General features: G+C 44.0%; 1 protein-coding gene across 1 annotated transcript in view; it reads left to right on the top strand.

Moving 5' to 3' along the window:
- The window catches only part of CDK17 (cyclin dependent kinase 17), a 1,919,677-nt gene that overhangs the window by 1,004,524 nt on the left and 893,018 nt on the right, over nucleotides 1-22,135 (top strand). Inside the window, exon 4 of the mRNA XM_044087623.1 lies at nucleotides 4,061-4,225. Within this exon, the coding sequence (XP_043943558.1) occupies nucleotides 4,061-4,225 (165 nt within the window). The remainder of the gene's footprint in view (nucleotides 1-4,060; nucleotides 4,226-22,135) is intronic.

Raw genomic sequence — 22,135 nt, 5'->3', positions numbered from 1 at the left:
AACCATGGAAACTCACTCTCGTCCTTTAGTCTTTGACTCAAAAACCTTTTGAACCTGCTGCGAAGTGTGACCTAAAGTATTTGTCTTGGAAATCCTTGCTCTTGGTAGCCATTACCTTTGCCAGAAGAGTCTCAGAGCTGCAGGCATTGTGTATCAAGAGGACCTATCTGGTCTTTCATAAAGACAGAGTATCACTTCAGATGAATCCATCCTTTTTTCCCAAAGTTGTTTCTGAATTCTCCATTAACCAGACCATTGATATACCAGTGTTCTTTCCGAATTTTGTCAATAGAGGAGAGTATTGCCTTCATTCCTTAGACGTACATATACAATTGAGATTTTACCTAGACAGGACCAAACCTATCCATAAATCTGAACAGCTTTTCATCTCCTTTTCTGGGTCCAGAATAGGAGAGGCTGTTTCCAAGCTTACATTATCAAGATGGCTGAGTGATTTCATATGTTTCATCTATTACCTCAATAGTAAACCTATGCCGAAAGCTAAAGCGCACTCTACTACATCTGTGGCAACATCTATAGCATTTCATTCCAGGACTTCCATGGATGACATCTGCACAGCAGCAACTTGAGCTAAGCCTTGTACTTTTATCAATCATTGCAAATTGATCTTGGTCTCCAGAGGGAGAGCTGCCTTTGGCGGTTCTTCCATAAGGACCACCCATGGACCTCAAGGTAGCTTGGGATTCTGTCCCATCAGCGATGAATGGAAAGAAGTTTAACAACATCAGATAAAGAATTTATGTCTTACCATAACTTTCCATCTGTGTTGTTCATCTTCTTTCATTCATCACTTCCCACCCTCCTTCCCCCTCCAATAAGTGGTGACTTGGGGTATTTGCGCAGAAGTGGCCTCAGCTTTACTTCTTTTTCTCTAGCAAACTCGGTCTGAGGTAATAGGGAGACGGGCATTCTGGGCAGAGACTTAGCTTAAGAGTTTTTTGGCTGGCATGAGCTTGGTAAAAAGGCCGACTCCCCTCTGAACCGAACCCATCAGTGATGAATGAAAGAAGATGAACATTACAGATGGAACGTTATGGTAAGCCATAACTTCTTTTTTTCATTGCATCTTTTCAATATGCCTTTCTTGACAAAGACAACACAGTAATAACCATTCAGGAAATAATTTAATTAATCTTGGGTTCCCAGAAGCCATAGTAGTATTTAAAATATTCTTGATTGTGAGCCTTTATTCTGCTATTATGTTTGGTTTTGCCCAGAATTCTTAAACAAAAGTTGAGAGTTATATCTGGTGTTCTGCCTGTATTCATAAAATTCTCTAAAAAAAAGAAAACCATCCCTGAAGATTGGAAGTATCAGCTCCTAAAATCCAAGGTACGCATTGAGATTGTTCACTCTGGACTGCTGATCTCTAGTGCTTACCTAGCTGATATTCATTCTCTGATTACTGGCTTAATCCTAACAGGTTCATATCGCAACCTTGTTTCAGATAAAGAGCGTAACTGGAGGATGAAATTCCCCCTCTTTGTTTCCCCAACCAGCAGCAGCTTTTGTGGGGGCAGCAACCCAGTCATGGATGACTTGGGGAGTCTGCAGCCACTGGTATTGCAGGTGACTAAAGCCAGCTACCATGATAGTTTTAGTGTTGAGAATGCCTATCAGCAGGATTAACTAGGTCAAGAGCACTATGTCAGTGGTAAAACAATTTTATGAAATTGTGAAGCCCATTACTTGGCAGAACACAGTTACTATAACCATTGGCATCTTTGAATTTTAAAGGAGATGCAAGAGTTATTATTACCCATCTGGTTTATTAAAGACACAGGGCTGCTGTACTAGCCTTTGTTGATTTGACAAACATGTTATAAAATAAAATAGGATAACCTGCTATGGTTGGGGGCCCCCAGGACCAGTGGGGCCCCCAGCAACACCAAGGTTCACTGGTGCCTAAAGTAGATTATGACCTTGATTGGCAGGTCGACTGCATGAAGAAATGAATTTGCTTAGGTTGGGGGAAGTACTTATGAATATTCATTAACTTCATTAGCTAGAGGGGGTAGCGTTCTGCATTGTCACCATTTCTATTTCATATGTTATTAGCATTTTAATTTTTTTAGTAAAGTCATACCCTCTCAGATTTGCTCAAGTAATTTTGCGCAAAGTCAAAAATAATGGGGGGGGGGGGTGCAAATGACCCAAAATCAGGGACATTTTTAAATATTAGTGTAATTTGTTCAAAAAGTTAAAACGGGTTTTGCATCAGAATGCATTTTCTGAACATTAAGATGTGTGAAACACTGTTATTGATTCACTATAATCCTCAGTGATTTAACAGAAAGTGGAAAATTATATGACCGACTAGGCAAAAATATGAGGTAAAATCAAGGACAGTGGCAAATGTATAACCATTTGCTGGGCACTACTGTGGAAAGATAAGACTGTTTTAATGAATTTTATTTTTTACACTTAAGCTTTTTGTGTAGTGATTACATAGGTAATTACTCATTACGTTTACATGACACTGCAGTAAAGGTGAACATCAATTACTTTATGGGCAGGGTTTGCTACTATGCATGGGTGGGGGGTAGTGTTCTACACTGCTATTTGTGTTTGTCTTAAGTGCATGTGCTTTCTGTTGGATGGTCAACGTCAGAGTGAGAATAAGTTTGGAGGAGGGATGTAGGAAGCCTTGCCTTTCTACAACAATAAATGCTTGTGTCTTGAGTGTTCATATCTGAATGAACACTCTGGTTTCTTCAGTATTAAGTCTAGTGTATTGGTGTTTGGGCTTATACGATTCAGTTCAACTCTTTAGTGTTTAATCTTGAGCAGTTTACAAATTTATCAAAAGAAAACTCAAACTGATTAGATCATCCACATTTTATAATGTTTGTATTCCGTATTATAAGTTTTGCTGTGCAGAAGCCCTGACTATATTGTAAACTCACATTACAACAGTTTAAAACCAGCATTTGAACAGATGTAATGTAAAAATGATGACTTAGTACAAAGTTTTCTATTTTTTCTGATGTCTAGGGTATCCTAAACATGACATAACCAAGGTCCAGTAAAATTTTGAGCAAGCTGGCAGCTATTGTCAGTTTTATGTTCAGTTGTAGAGCTTTATGTTCAGTCATAAGTTGAACATTTAGTCACACTGTAGTAAATATTAGCAAAAAATGATAGATCCTCTGTCTGCTTGCCTTCAGGTGCTGGTGGCATGGTCTGGTATATTCTTAGAAATATTTTAGTGTTTCTGTGCTGGTACTTGCATAAGAGAATTGGTGAAGGAGCACTGGAAGATGAGTAAATAGCTTAATAACAAAAGGCTTGATAACATCAGTGTTGATAGATCTGAAGATCTCCCAATCATAGCACCTGTGCTGTAATTGATGCTTCAGCTGTGCTGACAGTTCTCCATCTTTTCTGCTGCTATCAAGATATAAAAAGTTGCCATGGGAATTAATCTGCCGAGACTGAGATGGGAAGACTTTGATCTTTGTTAGTAGCATCTTTTTGAGCTAGCATGGTTCATGGAAAAATAATTATTGATTAAAAACTCCACAAATGGAATACCATGTACTACAGTAATAAACCGTGTCCTTCAAATAGTAAGATATTGTATACTTACACAGTAATTAGTTTAATAGTGGACAAAGTTGTAATCAAGCAATGCACTTTGTATTTAGCTAAGTCCTCAAGTGTCTTCTTAAGTTATGCCCACTGCTTGGATGTCTATATGCAGTTTGATGATAGGCCTGAGTAAGCTCCTGAGTGCACACACTTTTTATTGTTGTAGGTGTTATCAGGTGACAGCAATGCATATATTTAGTAATTGAGTATGGAACACCTTTTGAAGAGATGTTTGTAGTTTTTAAATTTGCAGTAGTTTGGCGAGGATAAATGCAATATGGAAATGTATGGCTACACTTCTGCTTGTTGCTAGAACTAAGGCTTACTTGATTTTAATTGTATGCATTAACTTAAGTAATTAACTATTGCATTCTTCTGTACAGATATCCTTCATTGATTTTCTCTTTTTTCTTTTGATATTGAATTATTTGGACTTCATGAACTACAGAACCCATTTTCAGGAATGGCAGGCCTCCAACATCGCACAGTATGCACTCTTTTCTCCATCAATATGCAGGATCTTTCAAGAAACCACCACTTCGAAGGCCACATAGTGTAATAGGTGGAAGCCTTGGCTCATTCATGGCATTACCCAGAAATGGAAGTAGGTTGGGTGAGTGCTATTTTATCTTTCTTAATTAAGAGCTTATGTTGAAAAAGGTACATTTTTGACCACCTTATTTTATTGGTTTACATGTAGTTTTTTTTTTTTTTTAAATTAATGGAAATGAATAGTTTAAATTTGTGTGTTCATACATGTATATTTATAATAAGGCTTGGACTAGCCCATTGGCATAGGGGTAGGACATCGACTTGTGCAGAGAGTAAGATGAGATTGACTAGCATTTCAGTGGTTAAAGAGCTGGCTGGGTTGAGACTACTATAGGATGATAGTTTTTGTCTACTCACTTCACTGTTTGGGAGTGGGTAACTAGGGTCCAAGGTTTGTCTTCTTGTGAATGTAAATTTGCCTGTGTCACAAGTGATAATTCAATAAAGGTGTCTGAAGGAAAAAAAAGTTTGCCTACTCCTCTGTTGGGGGATGGAGAGAGGTGGGGTACTACCTAATTTGGCACGTTTTTGTCTACTAAAAGAAGTATAACACTGTTTTATTTGTGGAATCATATGCAGATTAGAATTTAACCATTCAGACCGTCTCAGTGGCATAAGTGTTCATGCCCTGCACTAACCCACTCTGGCAGTTTTTCAGAGCTCATAATCCTCTCCTTTTGGAGAGATGTTTGTAGTTTTTAAATTTGCAGTAGTTTGGTGAGCTAATCCCCTCTCACAGAAAGTTGGATATTTAGTCTTTTAGCCAGCTGAAACATTTTCAAAATTGAATCTCATCAGCAGACTGCATTGGGAGAATACAGTTTCCAGACTCTGATGAGATCCCTTTGGGAACTTCCCTTTCTCTTTATTATTATATACTTTTGATTTCTTTCAGTTTTATTAAAAAATGTTTGTGTTTTAACTTTTTATTTTAATATTCTTGCTATTTATTACTGCTGTTAATTCCTTTTGGAATTCTAACTTACTGTGGTTGTATTTGGTTAATATGGCTTTTAAGCAGTTATGACATTTTTCTAAAGTGTTCTATGGCTTGTTTTGGGAAACTGAAGATTCTGGTGCATCGCTTGAACACTAGGCCTCTTGTTTCTGCTTATCTACTCCATTTTGAAGTTCAGACAGGAAATTTTTTACTCTTTATTTTTATGGCATTTTTTTCTCTTATTGTTATGATATTTACTACTGTTTTAACACTGCTATAACCATTTTATTGTTCAATATTAATTTTACATGAAATTATTTACATTTTCAGTGCATTTTTTAATTTCTGACAAATGAATCTCTTAAGTAAATGCTTATTTATGCTGCTTTAAATGTTTCTATTTGATTTAAGGGTATATAATTGATTTTTTGTCATTATCTGGACAAGTGAATTTTTCTTGTTACTGTAACAGTGTGTGCTGTTTACTACACTGTGTAGATTGTAGAACAAAGCTTAGCACTACTGTGTAGATTGTAGAACAAAGCTTAGCACTATTTAAACTATTTCTACTGTAATTTATGCAGTTCAGCCCTATTTGCTGTGTGGTAAAATAGTTTATATTTTTTATTATTTCTGCCCTTAGTCAACCCCTTAATAATAGTGTCTTGTGTTTGGTGTTTTTTTATTTGACTTGATGAATCTCTATATGGCTTGGATGCCACCAGCAAATCCAGTTGCACCTAAAAAGAAAAAAACTAAAAAAAGCATGCCTCAGTCTATTTTGTGAACCTGTCATCACTTTAAACTGGCCCACAGCTTACTTTTTCCACTGTCACCCTGTGGTGTGAGTCCACAGCCCTTTATGGTACAGAGTTCATACATATCCTCTGGGCCTGTTCCAGTACCTGGTTCAGGCAGGGGAGAACCATACCCTTTTGGTGCAGGAAAGATCTGGGGTAAGAGACCCCTTGCATGACACAACACTCTGTTCCAAGATATTTTGTCCTCTAGTGTAGTTCATTGTAAAAAGAAACAGAATTTCACCACATGACAATCAGGTTATTAACATGTATTGGGCTGATGTGGCTTCCTTATCTAAGAGTGTTTTACAGTCAGCTAATCTTGGAGCTATATTCCTGTTCAGAATGACTATGGGGCTGCCTTCTCTAAGATCAGATTTTGATGGGGACTGTGATATCCTTCCTATGTGGCAGTAATCATGGAGCCTCAATCCTCACCACTGACACTGGTGGGGAATGTTCACTTAGAACAAAAATGAATACACAGTAGTTTCAGATGCAGCTCTCTGCACCAGGCACAATTTCCCTTAAGAGCACACATGGAGCACACTCCAATTCTGGGGCTGGGTTTTCCACTCCAAGCCCCAAATAAGACTCCACCTTTCTTACTACAGAATCAGTGCTCTGTGTCCCTGTTCCAAGTAGCTGACACAAACACTCTGAGATTTTATTTACACAAACACACACACCTGGGAAAGTCTGGCACAGATTTACCTGCTATATTACCTCCACACAGACTATATGGTAGAATGTTAAGTTGTCAATCTCACCTTCATTCTTGCTGGATGGGTTTGGAGCTGATCCTCGGCTCCGGCTCGGCCACTTACTAAGCTCGAGAGCTAATTTTACCGGCTCGAGGCAACCCTATATCCCATGATGCTAGGCGATAACTACCCAGATCTCGTTTGCTGCTTTCGCTTGCGAGGTGCGTTTTTACCGGCTCTTGGTAAGTTTTTGAAATTAAAGACTTTTAGTCATCCTTTTTACTTAGTTCCCACTCCTTTTTTCTTGTTAGATACTTAGCGGTTAATTTTAAACCTTTTTCCCCGTTAGTACCTTATATTTCCCTATCCCAAATTATACATCTCCCCCTAGGTTAGGCCTTAAGCCTGCCCCTTTCCTAACTCTTGTCAGGGATTCTGTGGTGTGTTTGGGTGTGTTTGTACCCCGGTATCCCTAATTTTTTATTAGTTTGTTTTTGGATCAGGTGTTTGCGTGTGTATTTTTTCTAGTACTACTTCGACACCGATATGTCAAAGGAGGCAAAGGTCTCAGGCTTCAAGAAGTGTGACTCGTGCTGTCAGAAAATGTCTCTGACAGACGGTCACACTTCTTGTGTGTACTGCCTGGGACCCCTGCACCTGCAGGACTCTTGTTCTGTGTGCCATGTATTCAGCCCAAGAGTCCTGCAGGAGCGCAGGAACAAATTAATATTAAGGGGCTTGTTAAAGCCCGAGGGCTCCCCGACTAAGTCTGTGCCGGGGAAGCCCTCGAAGCCAGCAAATCCGTCGGCTCCGAGTCCTAAGCCTTCGGCTGGTGGCTCACCTTCTGTGGCAAGATCGGCTCCGGCTGGAGCCGATCCTTCTGTGTCGCAGCTTCCAGTATCGGCTCCACTCGGCGCTGATACCGCTGAGTCCTTACTCTCACAGTTGGTTCCGGCTGGAGCCGACGTATCTTCTGCTCCTTCGGCTCCATCTACTTCCAGGAAGAGGTCCAGATCCCCATCGTTGGAGTCTATCCATTCGGCTCCAAGATCACCCCTGCTCTCGGAGCGGAGCCATCGGAGCCGATCTTCTCGGTCGTCCAGGCTTTCTGACCATGACCTTGAGAGAGTGGTGAGTAGACTGTTAAAGTCTCAGGCATTGGCCCAAATGCTTCATAGTCCGTCTCATCAGACAGCGGCTATTTCAACTCCACCTAATATTCCTCCTTCGACTCTCCCTCAGAGTTCAGAGCCGGAGCTCCTCGGAGCCATGACTGTTGTGGCATTGGAGCCGATACCTCCCCATTCGGCTCCATCGTCCTCTGCTCCGATCTCCTCCTTGATGCCTTCATTGGAGGGATCCGGGCACCTGGTCTCTCTCGCCGGCTCCGAGGGGGCGAGTGGCATCGGACCCTTGTCCGACCCCGTTCTCCCTCTCGGAGCATCAGTGCTGGTGAGCTCTGCCCCAACATCGGCCTCGGAGTCCTACCTCTTCGGAGCTGGAGCACTCTGGCCTCTCTGACAGGGGAGCCTTCGAGGTGAGGAGGAGCATACTAGCCCCAGGGCATGGTCAACGGTCAGCTCCATCAGCTCCTCCAACTACAGTGCCTGCTGACGTCTCTTCCCACTCTCTTGCTCCCGGGCCCAGAGATCCAGTGCCTCAGGTTTCCCCACTGGGAATATCTTCCTCTTCCGAGGCTTCTCCTGACCTGTCAGGTGAACCTCCGCGTAAGAGGACATGTAAGAGGAAACATGTGGACTCCCCCAAGTCCATTACATCTGATACCGACTTGGATGAGTTGGAGGAATCCCCAAGGTCCCCCTCTGAGGATGTCTCTTTCTCAGACATCCTTGAAATCCTTAAGCAGAGGGGGAACTGGCCTTCCCTTAATCCTTCCGAGGATGAGTCAGTTTACCTGGAAGCGTTTGGTTCTCGACCCTCCACCTCCTGGGTGTCTCCGCCTTTCGGCCCTCTTATGGATGTGGTGGCTCGGAAGGCATGGACAGCCACGGATTCGGTGGAACCCACTTCTTGGAGGCCTTCTAAATTCATTACGGCCCCAACTGATAGGCAACTTTTGACAAAAGGTGTCCCGGTTGATGCCATGGTGGTGGCTGCAGCCACCAAGAAGGAACTAGCTGATCCTACAGTACCTATCCATCCTCCTAACAAGGATTCTAGGACTATGGATAGCTACAGTAAGCGGATGTTTTCTTCAGCGACCTTTGCCATGCGGTCGCTGAATTACTTGTGTCACTTCACCCGCCTTCAGAGAGATGTTCTCAAAGAGTTGGGAGAAGTTTTACAGGATCCGTCAGCTGCTGGGTCCCAGGATAAAATTAACTCACAGCTAGGAACCCTAAACTCTATTGTTAACTCCTCCATGCGGCTCATTTCATATGCAGCCAATGGAGCAAGTAGGGCCGCAGGCACAGGAGTGGAATTAAGGCGTCACGCCTGGATGTGGCTTTGTAATTTTGCAGACCCCTTCAAGGTGTCCTTCACAAATTCCCCTTTTGATGGTTCAACCTTGTTCGGACCTCAAGTGAAAGACACCTTGACCAGATGCAAACAAGATGGCAAGACTCTTTCTGCCGTAGGAGTCCGTTTCTCCACCCCTTCAAGACCATACCCTAAGGGTCAGAAGGGTCGGAAAGTGTGGTTCTGCAAATCTCAAGGAGTCACGCCTGATGCACGAGGTCAGTTTACCCCCAGAGGCAGAGAGGGGTAACAACAACAGACGCCGCCCTAGGGGCAGAGGGGGTCCTCAGAATCAGGGTAGCAGGGAGCCTCTCTCTGACAAACCCTTCCAGCATCCCTGAGATGTTGCCCGATTGTCCACCTGCGGTGGCAGTCGGGGGAAGATTGTTGCTGTACCCAAAAGCCTGGCTTTCCCTTACTCAAGACAAATGGGTACAGTCGATCATATCCGAGGGTTACAAAATTCCCTTTATCCAAACCCCAATTCAGCAAAAGGGAACCCTTCCAGACGTTCCACCCGGTCTAAGGGAACTAGCAGTACCAGAGATATCAAAACTGCTAGCAAAAAGAGCCATCCAACCAGTCCCAGCAGACCAACTAGGATCCGGAATCTACTCAAGGTTTTTTTGGTACCGAAAAAGACAGGGGACTGGAGACCAATATTAGATCTCAGCAAACTAAACAAGTTTGTAATGAGAACAAGATTCCGGATGGTCACGCTACAGTCTATTCTACCCATTCTGGGCAAGGACAATTGGATGTGCTCCGTGGACCTTCAGGATGCGTACTATCACATCAGAATTCACAGGCGCTCCAGAAGGTTTCTCCGCTTTCGTCTGGTGGCCAGTCACTACCAATTCAGAGCCCCGCCCTTTGGTTCTCACTACAGCCCCCAGAGTGTTCACCAAATGTATGGCAGTGGTTACGGCTCACCTGAGACGTCAAGGATTCCAGGTGTTTCCATATCTAGACGACTGGCTCCTCACTGCCACCACCAGGCATCAACTTCTCCAAGCCAGAGATTACACCATTCACATTTGCAGAGGGCTAGGAATCTCTATAAATTTCGAAAAGTCTGCCTTGTCGCCTTGTCAGTCTATTACCTTTATAGGCGCCAACTTGGACACCGTACAACTTTCAGCAAAGTTAACAGATCAAAGGGTCTTAGATATTCAAAACCATGTTCATGTTCTTCTTCAGAATGACAAAATTCAGGCCAGGTACGTCCTGAAAGTATTGGGTCTTATGGCGGCCGCCATAACACTTCTTCCTCTTGCACGTTTTTACGTGCGTCTTCTACAGTGGATGCTTTTCGCCCAATGGTCTTTTCAACGACTCCCTATGCATCACAAGATCATGATAACTCCAACTTGCAAAAGTCATCTGTCTTGGTGGATGTTGTCCCCTCAATTCCATCAAGGCAGACCCTTTGTTCCTCCCTCTCCAGTCACCACGGTTACATCGGACGCCTCCCTGATCGGGTGGGGGGGACATTTTCAGGGCAGGATGGTCCATGGCAACCTTTCGAATGCCACCTGCACATAAATGTCCTGGAGATGAGAGCAGTGCTTTTAACGTTGCAAGCCCTCCACAACTCTCTTCCCCTGGGGACTATTGCAATCCAAACGGACAATATGTCCGTAGTGTGGTATATCAACAAGCAGGGCAGAACCAAGTCCTATCCCCTGTGTCGAGAGGCACTCAGACTTTGGCAATGGGCAATCTCTTCTCAGCGGTTTCTGATAGCAACGCATATCCCCGGGAAGTCCAACATCATAGCGGACAGGTTGAGCAGAGCTATACTCATGCCGCACGAGTGGTCTCTCAAACAATCTGTGGCGGAAGAGATTTTTCAGAAGTGGGGCCTTCCTTGCTGCGATCTTTTTGCTTCGCCTCAAAACAGCAAATGCCCCGACGACTTCACACTCTTCCCCCTTCCAGGCCATCCCCCCAGAGACGCTCTAGTCCAAGATTGGCCTTGGGGACTTCTCTATGCCTTTCCACCCCTTCCGCTAATGCCACAAGTAATTCAGAAAGCAACCGCCTTGAGAGCCAAGATGATTCTCATTGCCCCTTTTTGGCCTCGACATAGGTTCATAGGTTTATACTAGGCTATCTGCCCTAAGGCATTTATAAGCCTAGCCCAAATTTTTGTGGCTTACGCCACCCCTTATATGAAAAAATACTGTGCCCATTAGTTTGTTGTGCCTCTGCCCAGCAGTGACACAGAGATGATTCCCGGGGTAAACCTACGATCTACCATCCACAGGTCTAGATTTCTCTTGAACAGAGTCAGCGAGGTGCTCTGCCTCACATGGACCGGGATTTTATTCCACAGCATAGGGAGTCTCTGAGTGATAAATCTATCCCTCCAGCACGTCCTATTTATATCCGTGCTAAGGTTTAAGTCGCTTGCTCTAGTGGTTTTGGTGGATTTGGATTTTTTGAGGTGGAGCATGTCCATTAATTCCGGGTTGGACATGGCCTTGTATTGTATGTCAGGCACATGTCACCTCTGAGCAGACGGTATGCGACTGAATAGAGCTGGAGTTTCTTCAATCTGGCAGCATATGACAGATTTTGGAGTCCCTTTATCCTTTTGGTGAGGAACTTTTGGGGTCTCTCCAATTGCTGCAGATGTCGGGTGAGATACATCCCGAATGGGGCATTGTACTCGATCATTGGTCTGATAAGTGAAGAGTACAGGGGAACAATGACCTCACTAGATCTGGATGTGAATCCCTTCATGATCAGGTGGGCAATGTAGAAGGTCTTTCTAACCACTTTAGCAACGTGAGTGTCAAAAGAAAGGCCACTGTCAACCTGGGTCCCCAGGTCCCTGATAACCTCTTCTGTGCTTAGTGGATTGCCACCTATATGGTAGCTTGGGGTTACCTTGTTTTTCCCGAAGGGTATGACTATACATTTTTGGCGTTTAACTTCAGGCCATGGCTCTGGCACCAGCTATCTGTTTCCGTGAGTCCCTTCTGAAGGATATCCGTGTCCGATGCACTTTCCACTATGGCCCAGTTTGCAGTCGCCTGCAAACTTTGTCAGCCAAAGTCCTCCCATGTTGGCCTGTACTTCTGAGAAGTAGATGCCAAACAATAGGGGCCAAGGACCGAGCCCTGTGGGACACCACTTGTGACCGGCTTGGAGTCTGACACAGCGCCAGCAACTCTAACCCTGTGGGTTCTGTCCTTAAGCCAGTTTGCAACCCATCTTGTGACATATGGGTTTACATTTAAGCTGGTAAGTTTTTCTACAATACCCGAGTGGGTATTGTGTCGAAGCCTTTGCAAGGTCAAGGTAGGCTGTATGGACTGCCTTTCCTCATCAATGGCCTTGGTGACTGTTTCGAAGAAGTCGACCAAGTTCAAAAGGCATGATCTTCCCTTGACAAAGCCAAACTGGGTCGGGTCCAATGTCTGCAAGTCCCCTATATCTTTGTTTATGAGCTCCATTATGATCCTCTCCATAGCTTTGCAGACTAGACTTGTTAAGCTTATGGGGTAATTACCAGGGTCCGTGAGGCCGCCTTTGTGGAGTGGGACCACAGTTGCCGTACGCCACTCCTTGGGCATGTATCCTGTGGTAAGGCTGAGATTAAACAGCTGCCTTATGTGCGGGTTTAATTCCTCATTTAGCTCGTGTAGCACACAGCCGGGGACACCATCCGGTCCCATTGATATGCTGTGTTTTTAGCTTTAGAGAGAGCAGCTTTCACCTGCGCATTTGAGATGTCCGGGAGGCTACACTCGGCTGGGATAGTTATCTCTCCTTTAGGGGGGGGAAGGGGGGTGAAGTTTGCACTGAACCTGTCTGCCAGTATGTTGGCAATGTCTGTGGGTTCAGTGATTTTTGTATCATTTTGGACTAATTCTGAGCATATCTGGGAGTTTCCACCCAGGTTCCTAACATAGCTGAAAAAGGCCTTATGATTGTCCTTTGAATCCATGGCAATTTTTCTCTCAAAATTAGCCTTAGTTGATTTTATGAGTGCTCGTATTTTTTTACTAATAATGATCAGGGGTGACTTCCCTTTTATGGATTTTGTTCTATCATGTAATAGCTTTCTCCTCTTATTGTAAAGTTTGTTAATGGCTGGGGTCCACCAGACTGGACGTTTGCCCTTTGTGGAAAGAGTCTTGGTTTTGTTTGGGATTGCCTGATCCATGCAGTCCTGGAGGTGTTCATAGAAGGCATTTGTAAGGGCTTCCGCAGCTTGGGTTGTGGTTTCCACTGGCTCAGGGGCCTTGAAGGATACCACACCAGTCTTGAGTAGTGTGAAGTTTGCTTTAGAGAAGTTCTTCACTATGGTCTTTTTGTTTGGGGTGGGGGCGGATGTGGATTTCCAGTGAGATTAGTTTATGATCAGATCTCACCAATGAGGGATATACTTCCGGTGTGGAGCATTTTGTCCCCATGTTTGTGGCAATGAGATCTAGTATATTTTCTCCTCTCGTGGGAATAGTGACTAGCTGTTCCATGGCATTTGAATTTATGAACTCCAGGAACCGTTGGGCTAGAAAGTTAGGGCTTGAGTAATGTTCCCAGTCTATATTCGGGTAGTTGAAGTCACCCAATATGATGGTGTTTGGAGATACATTTATACCCTCCAGTGTCTTCAGGAAGGCTGTGTGGGGTTCCTGAGTTTGACAGTGTGGCCTGTAGCAAGCTAAAATTTGTAGAGCAGTTTTGCCTATGGTTAGTTGCACCTGGATGGTTTCCGAAGCTTCGTGCGTTGCCACCAACCTGGAGGTGTGGGTATTCTTTATGAATATGGATACACCCCCTCCTTTTGTGGTGTGGTCCGGGTTTTGGGTCCGGAACGCATGATATGAGGTAAAACCTAATAGTGCCGGGGTGCTCTCAGGAGCCTTGAACCAGGTTTCAGTTACAGCACAGACTTCGATGTTCTCCATACTGAGAAGGGCCTCGAGTGCGTGCATTTTGAGATTTAGACTTCTGGCATTGAGCAGCATTACCCTCAGTTTCTTCCCATTTTGTTTTCTAGGGTGGTAGGTTTAGAATTTGAGCCTTGCCTAAAAAGGCACTATGGGGTGGCAAGAGCCTTAGCCAATATCCGAATCCCAGGGTGACAGGTGCAAGCCGTCCCTTGAGCAGCGTGGCTTGTCAAGCATGTCATCCCAGGCAGACAGACACTGGATCCCCTTTGAATGACACCAGACATTAAGCCAATTGTTAAAGCTGATCATCTTGTCTCTATATTGTGGCATCATTCTTGGTGAAGGAAGGATACTGCTCAGGGTTAGGGTCATACCTGCCTGGGCTACATAATCAGAGAGCTCCTCTATGTCTCTTTTCATGTAGTCCAGGGAGGTACGTCTCAGGTCGTTCACACCAGCATCGACAATGACTGTGTCATATTTGTACTTGCCGTGGAGTGACCTGAGTGCTTGTGTTATGTGGCGGATTCTAGCGCCCGATAGGCAGCTTACTGTGACCCTCTCCTTGTTCAGCCTGGTGAGTGGGACGTCAGTGTGTGTCTGACTATGGAGTCACCTATGACAAGTATGTTTGGTGTTGTATTTGGCCTTAAGGGCTGTGACTGCTTTGCACACTGCTTTTGTGGTTTATGTGTTGCTTGTGGGGTGTCTTGAGGTAGCAGTTGTTTGGGTGTCTGCTTTGGAGGCCTCTGCTGTTTAGGTAAATTTTTACTCAGAGCCTCCGAGTATGTCTTTGTGTGTTTATGTGTTTGATTCAGTGGAGTGGTAGCATTATGTGAGGCTGGTTTTGTGGTGTGTGTAGTTGCCTTCTCCTCCTGTCTGGTCTTGCCAGTCCTGAGTTGAGAGAGCTCAGCCTCCAGTTTGGCTAAATAGCTGCATCTCTCGCAAGTATTTGTGTTATGTGGGAGGAGGAGAGGGTTGTTCATGCACATGAGGCAGTTATAACATTGCCTCAAGATTCCCAGATTCACCAGCTGGACCGAGAGGAGATTGACAACTGACCTTTGGACATGCTAGAATAATATTGGGAAATCCTTAATTGAAAACAAGGGCCAGTGGGGAGTGAGGGTGTAGTGCTTTTAATTTTTAGTGCTGACTTATATAATTGCTTTAGTGAGCAAGTGCCAGGTAACTTGAGTGCAATGTGTTACAAGTAACTAAATGCAAAATGACAAACAGTAACTTTCTTTCAAGTGAAACAAGGAAATAAGTACAGTAAGCAATGCAGATATCACTAGTGATCCACAGAAGCGCTGAGAAGTTGCGTATTAGGTGGAATTAGCTTCCAGGGAAATAACAAGCAAACAAACAACAAGCATATAAACAAAGCTAGATTCAGCAGGCCTGGATCTAGTCTATGCTAGAGCAAACAAGGTGTACCAATTTCAGTAAGATACAGTTCAAATATTCAGGCACTATAAACCTTTAACCAGAAATTCCCAGCTCAGAAGGGCAGAGTCCAGCCTCTTCTCCCACAAGAGTGCAGACCACTTAACCTTCTTAATGTAAAATAACTGGCCTGAAGCCCAAGTGCCTAAACCAGAACTAATACACTTGGACACTGGGCTCTCAATCAGCAGTTCCCAACTTAGAAGGATGAAAGCTACCTGTCCTGCCACCACAGTGCTTGCCACAAACCTTCCTAATGTAAAACAACTGGTCTGAAGCCCAAGTGCTTAATCCAAAAGACTTGAATGATAGCTACACTTTAATCAAGTTACAACCAAGCAGTAATAAATACCATTGAATACTTTAGAGAATGTCTGGATTAGTGCTCAAGTTACACAAACAAAGCTAGATCCAGCAGGCCCGAATCCAGTCTATGCCACAGCAAACAAGGCACCAACTTCAGTAAGAAACAGTTCAGATATGCATGCACTATAAGCCTTTAACCAGAAATTCCCAGCTCAGAAGGGCAGAGTCCAGCCTCTCCTTCCACAAGAGTGCAGACCACGAACCCTCTTAATGTAAAATAACTGGCTTGAAAGCCCAAGTGCTTAAACCAGAATTAATACACTTTTAGAATAACAGACACTGAGCCCTCAATCAGCAGTGCTCAACCTAGAAGGATGTAAGCTACCTGTTCTGCCACAACAGTGCAGACCACAAACCCTCTCAGTGCAAAACAACTAACTGGTCCGAAGCCCAAGTGTTTAAACCAAAAGGCTTAGCATGAGTTACACCAAGCAGTAATAAATACAATTGAGTATTTTTAAGATGATGCAAAAGTAAAAAGAAGTAGGTAGAAACACAAGTACAGTAAAAGCAGATGAAATTTTTTTTTTTTTTTTTCTGAACAAGTGCTGAGATCAAAGAAACAGATTTGAGTGCTGAAACTAGAAAACTGGCTAGTTATAAGAAAAAAAAACAAGCTAGAAGGCTTCCCTCAAACACAGAAGGGCTTGGGGGCTCAGAAGCCTACAAATAGTCTGTACCACTTAACAAGAAAGGCAGGAAATAAGCTTAATTTTTTTTCTATTTCCCAGATGCTCTCTTTGTACACAGTAGGAGTGCCTGAAATCAGAATATGATCTCACTGCACTCAGTTGAGTGAGCAAATGAGATGGACCCAGAGGCAGGCTGAGGGGCGAGCAGTTTCAATGCCACTAAGATTAACACCAAAACAAAAACAGGGCGGGGGTGGGAATAACTGAAGAGCAGAATAACTTCAGTTAAATATTCCTTCAACACTCCTTCATACACAGTTTAAATCAAATTAAATACTGTATTTTTTAAAAAAAAAGTGCAGATAAAGGTACTTAAATTCTCTTATACGTCCAGTTGAATATAACCAAGTTCTTAGCTGGCCAAGCTGAGGTTTTAAAGCAGGAATTATTTCACATGCACCAGTTTAAATATGCAAGGACAGGAAATCAAAGAATGTGGCTACCCCCACACCTGTAATTACTAGCAAATAACAAAATTCAGCCAACACTAGCTTCAGTTCAAGTTACTGAAGAGCAGAATAACTTCAGTTAAATATTCCTTCAACACTCCTTCATACACAGTTTAAATCAAATTAAATACTGTATTTTTTTTAAAAAAAGTGCAGATAAAGGTACTTAAATTCTCTTATACGTCCAGTTGAATATAACCAAGTTCTTAGCTGGCCAAGCTGAGGTTTTAAAGCAGAGACAGATATGGTTTCCCTTCCTGCACCGTTATCTATTGGTACAGCCTTGGCATCTGGATCCAGTCCCAGATCTTTTGACCCATCAGTCGGGACAGCTGCACCAATCCCTACATTCTCTCAACCTCACTGCTTGGTTGCTCCACTTCCGTCCCTAGCCAGGCTTCCTATGATTTCTAATCCCGTCCGGGATATCATAGTATCTTTCATTAAATCTTCCACCAGAAGGATTTACACTAGTAAATGGCGACGTTTCTCCTTCTTAGCAAAGGCTAAGAATATAGATCCCTTTACTGCTCCAATTCATTCGGTCTTGGACTTCCTAGCTGAAATTTTTCATTCAGGATCTTCTTCTTCCACAGTAAAAGTTCAGTTGGCAGCCATTTCAAATTTCCATATAGGCCTGTCTGACCGCAGCATCATGTCCCATAAGCTTTGCAAGGCATTCCTTAGAGGTGTATTTTTACTTAAGCCCCAGATCAAAGATCCTCCACCACAGTGGGATCTAAATTTAGTCTTAACATCCTTGATTCTTCCCCCCCTTTGAACCTGCGGCTTCCTGTTCATTGAAGTTACTTTCCTGGAAGACACTCTTCCTAGTCGCCATTACATCTGCTAGGAGAGTATCTGAGCTTCATGCCCTCTGCATTCGTCCTCCCTATTTAGTCTTCCACAAAGACAGAGTTTCTCTAAGGACTAATCCGTCCTTCTTACCCAAGGTGTCTTCGCAGACAAATTTAAATCAATCAATTGATCTCCCAGTTTTTTTCCCAAATTATTCTAATAGGGCGGAGCAAAAACTACATTATCTGGATGTTCATCGCCAGCTCCATTACTATTTGGACAGGACTAAACAAATCAGGAAATCTGATCAACTGTTTTTATCTTATGCAGAGAATAAGAAAGGCCTTCCGGTATCTAAGGTAACCCTATCTAGGTGGCTGTCTTCTGTGATCACATGTATTTATCAGCTCAGAGGTAGAGAATTGACTTCTAGGCCAAGAGCCCATTCAACTAGAGCACTAGCTACATCTACAGCCTTTCAAGCTAGGCTACCAATAGACACTATTTGTGCAGCAGCCACATGGTCCTCTCCTCATACCTTTGTTTCGCATTATAAATTGGACTTGGCCTCCAGAAATAGGGCAAATTTTGGTTCCACCGTTCTCAAGAGTCTGTTCCAATGAGCCACCCAGGATGAAGGTGCTAGGGACGTGGTCCCATCCAGCAAGAATGAAGGTGAGATTGACAACTTAACATTAAGAAGTTATGTACCTACCATAACGTTCCATGTTAGTTGTCTTCTCTCGCCTTCCTTCTTGCGTCCCACCCACCATCCCCCTAGCCTGGACAGACCGAGAAGATTTTCCTCTTCCTTGAAGAGTCCTGATCCAGCATTGCCAGCCTAATAGCTTGTCCTAGTGTAACTTTAGCTGAGATTGAGATCTTTGGTGGGGTTACCCCTTTTCCTCCTTCTCTCCAGTTGGAGGACTATGTTGCCTAATTTTTTTCTTCAGCTACCAAACGAGATCTGGGTAGTTATTGCCTAGCATCATGGGATATAGGGTTGCCTCGAGCCGGTAAAATCAGCTCTCGAGCTTAGTAAGTGGCTGAGTCGGAGCCGAGGATCGGCTCCGAACCCATCCAGCAAGAAAGAAGGCGAGAGAAGACAACTAACATGGAACGTTATGGTAGGTACATAACTTCTTATTCACTGCCACCAGCCAGTTACTTCAAGGCTCTTACCAAGGTACCCAATTACTCATAGTAAAATTAATGCTTACAAATGGTAGAATTAACCAAGCAGCAAGACGTTTAGGAGCATGAACCTACAGTGCCACCAAATAAATGTGATTATTCTCAAAGATTAAACTATTTTCTAAAAGACCAGCCACAATGAAAGGTTTAGATGCATTTAATAATAAATAATAAAATAGAAAACATGAAAATACTGAATATCTATTTACAGTAAACACCAGAGTTTCATTCACAGGAAATATAAAAACACCACCAGATGGAAAGATTCAGACAGATACAGAAAAACAATATTTAACTAGTCTCACTATTGTTTCTTAACTGACTGAAGAATTACTATTCCCTGGTTACTTACTAAAGCAAGGCAAGATGAAGTGGGTGAGTGGTCTTGTCAATTCCAAAACAGAGTGCTGAGTGTGTCTGTCACATCTCTCACTAGTATCTAAATGCAACTTCAGTGCTGGCTACAGAATGACATCGCATCTGGTCACCTGATTCTGTGGTTCCCATCCTACCCCCTCACTAGAAACTTGAGCTAGGATTTGGCACAGATATGTCACACTTCAAACATAGAGCTTTGCTAATGTTTATTCCAGCATCTGGAGACTGTAAAACAATTCCAAAACATTCATCCTTCCTGTAGAGACTAACCAGCCAATGTCTGGCACCCCAGGGTAGCAGTTACTTCACCACTAAGGACAATAAGAGCATGATGTTAGCCTTTGTGTATGGTAGATTTTTGAGGCCTTGGATTCTCCTGGTGAGGAACCTCTGTGGTCTCTCCAGCTGCTACATGTGCTTTGTGAGGTACATGCCGAATGGGGCTTTGTACTCAATAAAGGGCCTTATAAGGGAAGAATATAGAGATGTTATGACTTCCTTATTCCTGGATGAGATACCCTTACTTATGTGCTGGACCATGTAGAAAGCTTTCCATACAATGGAAGCAATATGATGGTCAGAAGTTGGGTTGATATCAATCTGGGTGCCCAAATCCCTCATGACTGACTGCATGCTTAGGACGTTGTTATTAATGTGATAATTTGTGAGGACATCACTCTCCCCAAAGGGGATGATGATACATTCTTTTGTATTCAGCTTGAGGCCATGATGTCCTTCAAGAATGCAACTGCAGTCCTGACATATGGGTTGTCCTGCCTTAGGCAGCCCTTCGGTCGGCCGGATTCCAAAGTCTGGGTCCGGCATCGGCTGATGTCGCCTCTTCCCCGACGTCAGAGCGGCTGGGGTATAAAAGCATCAGCCGACGCCATCTTCTTCAGTCTTTCTTGCCGCGCGGTGCCCGAAGCAGAAGCAGTTCGCAAGTGCCGGTCAGCCAGCTCCTGTGTTTTCAGATACCGAAGTCATCAAAAAGCTAGGTACCCCGTTGGGGAACCTTTTCTTGCCTCAGCCGATGTCAGATAAAACTGCAAAAGTTAATAATTGCTTGTCTTGTGGTAAACAAATACCTCATAAGGACTTCCATTCTTACTGCCTTCCCTGCCTCGGCCCAGACCACGACGTCTCGGCCTGTGCTGCCTGTGCTTGCTTCAATAAGCGCACACTTAGGCGCCGGGCAGAATTTGCTGAAGACTTTTTTGGGGAAAATTACTCCTATATCATGCCGTCGGAACTACTGACAGCACATATTTCCAAAAAACGGAAGGACCGGGACCGACATTCGCGGCCCACGACTTCCACCGACACAACGCAAAAGCCTACCGCGAGTGCATTGGTCTCTTCGGAGGCGGTAATTCAACCACTCCAGGCCGACAACACCGCTTTACCGCACACTTTGGTCCCGGAGGCTACCCCGGTGCCGGTTGTTGATTTTCCTCCTGAAACCGAAGCCCAAGATTTGCCTGACACCATACCGGTGGACAAAGTTACTCCAGCACGTGGGGCAGCTAGGCCTCCTGTGTCTATGTCCATCAAGGCCTACACACGTGCTAAGGCTGCCAGCCAGGCTAAGTCTCACCCTCCTAAATCTTTATCACAGGGTCCCACTTCTGATAAACAGATCATGACTTTAGCTGCAGATCTAATTTCTTTAATCAGGGGCTCTCAGGCTCATCCAGACAGAGGTTCTCAGCCGCCTTCAGATAAAAGGCCTAGGGTTGAGCAGGCAGATACCCTTTCCTCAGATGAAGCCTCTGGTGAGTCAGGCCATTCAGATTCCCAGGAAGAATCCTTCCCGGCCTACGAGGATTCTGATGCTGATGAATCCATTCCCTCTGCCTCTCCTCCTGAGGATATTTCTTTCGGGGAAATTCTCCACTCCATGAGACAGCATTTTCAGTGGCAGGGCCAGGATTTCTCCGACTCCAGGAAAAGGCTTCGGACTTTCCTTAAGTTACCCCAGCACAGGCCTTTAGCTATACCCCCAGTGTTAGATGTATTGGATGATGTGTACTCAGACGCCAGTACTTCTCCTGATTCTCTCCCTCCTGCTCCTGTCAAGCCAGACAGATATTACAGGGTTCCTGAAACTCATAAACATCTCTTTAAGGCCCACTCTGTTGATCTAGAAACTATTTCTCAGGGGCCCAAAGGAGTGGCCACTTCCACAGCCAAAAATCCTTTGCCTGCAGACAGGGAATCTAGGTCCCTGGAGAGGTGGGGTAAAAAAGTTTATACCTCAACCTCCCTTGCCATGAGGGCACTTAACTGTCTTTTTCATATGTTTCAGTATCAGGATTTCTTGATGGATGATTTGCAGAAAAAGTTAGCCTCTCCTGAGCCTTTAGATAGAAAGGCTTTGCAGGATTTGGTTCATAATACTCAGCAGGTTAGCAATCATTTTCTTCAGTGTGGTTATGATGCACTGGAAGCTTCATGTAGGGCAGCTATGACAGGGGCCGTCATACGTAGACATGCTTGGTTGAAAGAACAGACATTGCCAGATCATGTTAAAGTAAAGCTTCTAGATGCACCTCTGGAAAAACACAAGCTATTTGGTGCTAATGCACAGGGTGTGTTGAAATCAATTGAGGAAAAGGCTAAATCAGTACAAACAGTCAAAGATTTCCTCCAGGTTCAGCCACCAAGGTTCAGCAGGAATTGGCCTTCGAAGAATTGGTCCTTTCCAGACACTGACAAGTTCCAAAGGGGAAAAAACAGGCGTGCTAGAGGTAGAGGGCAATACCGAGGCTCCTACAGGGGCCGCAAATGGCAACCAACTAATCAGAGAAGTG

Source organism: Protopterus annectens, chromosome 11.part0 (genome assembly GCF_019279795.1).
Source record: "Protopterus annectens isolate FY-2018-M chromosome 11.part0, PAN1.0, whole genome shotgun sequence".
NCBI classification, from domain to species: Eukaryota; Metazoa; Chordata; order Ceratodontiformes; family Protopteridae; genus Protopterus; species Protopterus annectens.
Note: the sequence above shows the minus strand (reverse complement) of the source record. Positions and strands in the feature narration are given on the sequence as shown.